Raw genomic sequence first — 2,065 nt, 5'->3', positions numbered from 1 at the left:
GAAAAAGTTCAAGAAATATCAAATAATTTTATTAATTTACTTAAAGTTAAAATAATATTGAAAAGAGAATGACCATTTGATGAGATTGATATTAATGAATATTTAGGAATTATTATTACAGAAGATAACAAATATATTGTTAATCCAAGAACAAGTTCTGAATGTAAAATTAATCATAAAATATATGAAATAGAAAAAGTATTAAATTATAATGAAGAATATGAAGAATAATAATCAAAATGATAATTTGAATTTATTTTAATGATTTTATGGTTTATATTTCAATAATTTCAAATAAATGAAAATGAAAACATGAATAATTATAACTATTTTTATACATTATATTAATGTATAATTTGAATATATAATTAATAAATAATTAATACTTATTATATTTATAATGACATCAATTAAATATTATAAAATATTCATTTTTATTTTAATTAAAATGAATATAACAAATAAAATAAGATATTGTTATATTTAATATAAAACAATATTTATATTTTTATTTATCTTTATTCACTGTTTTATTTTATTAAACTAAATATTAAATTAAACCTTCTTCAATTAGAGAATTAATGTGATTATTCCAATTATCATCACTACCTTTATTATGTTTATTGATACTCCCTTTGAACATACTCCTTCAATGCATTTATTATTGATATAATCAAATTTGTATCCTGGATCACAATATGAAAGTACACATTTTGTACTCCATTCTCCATTATCTCCACATTCATATCCTCCATGTCCATGTTCTATATTAATTTCTTTATCACATTTTTCATCTCTTTTAACTAATCTTTTATTATTTGGATTACATTTTGTTTGATATTTCTCTATTATCTTCTTTGTTTCTTCTTCAAAAATATCAATTCTATCAGGGTAACTATAAATATTCACTCTTTCATCTATCATATCTGTTAAAAATTCTCTAGGAATACTTTCATCATATTCATAATTAAATCTGTATGATTCTAAAACAGTTAATCCAAATTTATAACCATATTGTGTAAATGGATTTTGAGGTTCAAGTTCAGTTATATTTGGGATGTTAGATGATGGTGATTGTCCTACTTCAAATTCATCATCTTCACCATATGGATCACCATCATATCCTACAAGAATAGCTCCTCCCCATTCTTTTAATCCTTTTGTTACTTCTGAACAAGCAGAATAACAAAATGAATCTGTATAAACTACTATGTCTGTTGGTTTTCTTGGATTTTTCATTAATTTCTTTGGGCTCCATTTATTTATTGATGGTTGTGTAATTTTATGTTCAACATCACCATATTTAATAATATTTGGTTTTGTATACCATTTTCCAAGTGGGAATTCAAATGGGATTATATCAAAAATGGAAATAGCTGTTTTAACTAGACTCCTTCTTCGTCTACATGTTTCTGGATTAAAAAGATTTGCTCCAATTTTAATTCTTATCAAAGTTTCTGAACATTCAGATTCTCTTGCAGAAAATATATAATTTACATCATCACGTGGTGCTAATATCTTTTCTATCCACTGTGAATATTTAGCATCTCCCCCTCCATTCTTTGCGAATATGACCTGAATTGGATAATCATTTGAATCAAATAAATCAATACATTTTGAAATCGTATCCTCATAGGACTTCCTCAATTTCTTATCTGGTTGGAATGATAAAACAATAAGTGTGTTGATTTCACTATCTGTTAGAACACAACGTACGCCCCTATCATCTGAAACGTATTGTTCTAGTATCTTCATTGTATTAACTATTTCTTTTCCTGGGTTTATTTCTTCTTGTGTAAAACTCACTTTAGTTCCGTTTGCATGATCTTTTTTATAAACTAATTCATTCATTTGTCCATCAACAAGTGATTTTCTATATATTTTATAATTAACTGTTACACTTTCTTCATTTTCCCATGTAATAGTTATTGGTGTGTTTAAATATTCTTTTGATAATGGTGTAGCATTCAATGACCCAATTGAAATTGCTGATCTTGCTTCTGTAAATTGTGCATGTGGACATTTTAAGGCACAGTGTTTCTTTCCAAATTCACGAATAATATTA

At 24.9% G+C, this 2,065-nt stretch overlaps 1 protein-coding gene across 1 annotated transcript in view, besides 3 other annotated features; it reads right to left on the bottom strand.

Moving 5' to 3' along the window:
• Positions 1-20: 20 nt before the first annotated feature.
• Positions 21-59: a sequence feature (AT_rich).
• Positions 60-164: 105 nt separating this feature from the next.
• Positions 165-300: a sequence feature (AT_rich).
• A 15-nt stretch (positions 301-315) lies between these two features.
• Positions 316-560: a sequence feature (AT_rich).
• Positions 561-570: 10 nt separating this feature from the next.
• The window catches only part of EDI_073440 (uncharacterized protein), a gene marked incomplete at both ends in the record, with an annotated part of 1,885 nt that continues 390 nt past the window's right edge, over positions 571-2,065 (bottom strand). The window contains one exon of the mRNA XM_001735880.1: positions 571-2,040. Coding sequence (XP_001735932.1) covers positions 571-2,040 — 1,470 coding nt within the window. The remainder of the gene's footprint in view (positions 2,041-2,065) is intronic.

This window comes from Entamoeba dispar, genomic scaffold (genome assembly GCF_000209125.1).
Source record: "Entamoeba dispar SAW760 scf_1105229459493 genomic scaffold, whole genome shotgun sequence".
In the NCBI taxonomy this organism is placed as follows: domain Eukaryota; phylum Evosea; order Mastigamoebida; family Endamoebidae; genus Entamoeba; species Entamoeba dispar.
This window is presented reverse-complemented; position numbering and strand designations above follow the sequence as displayed.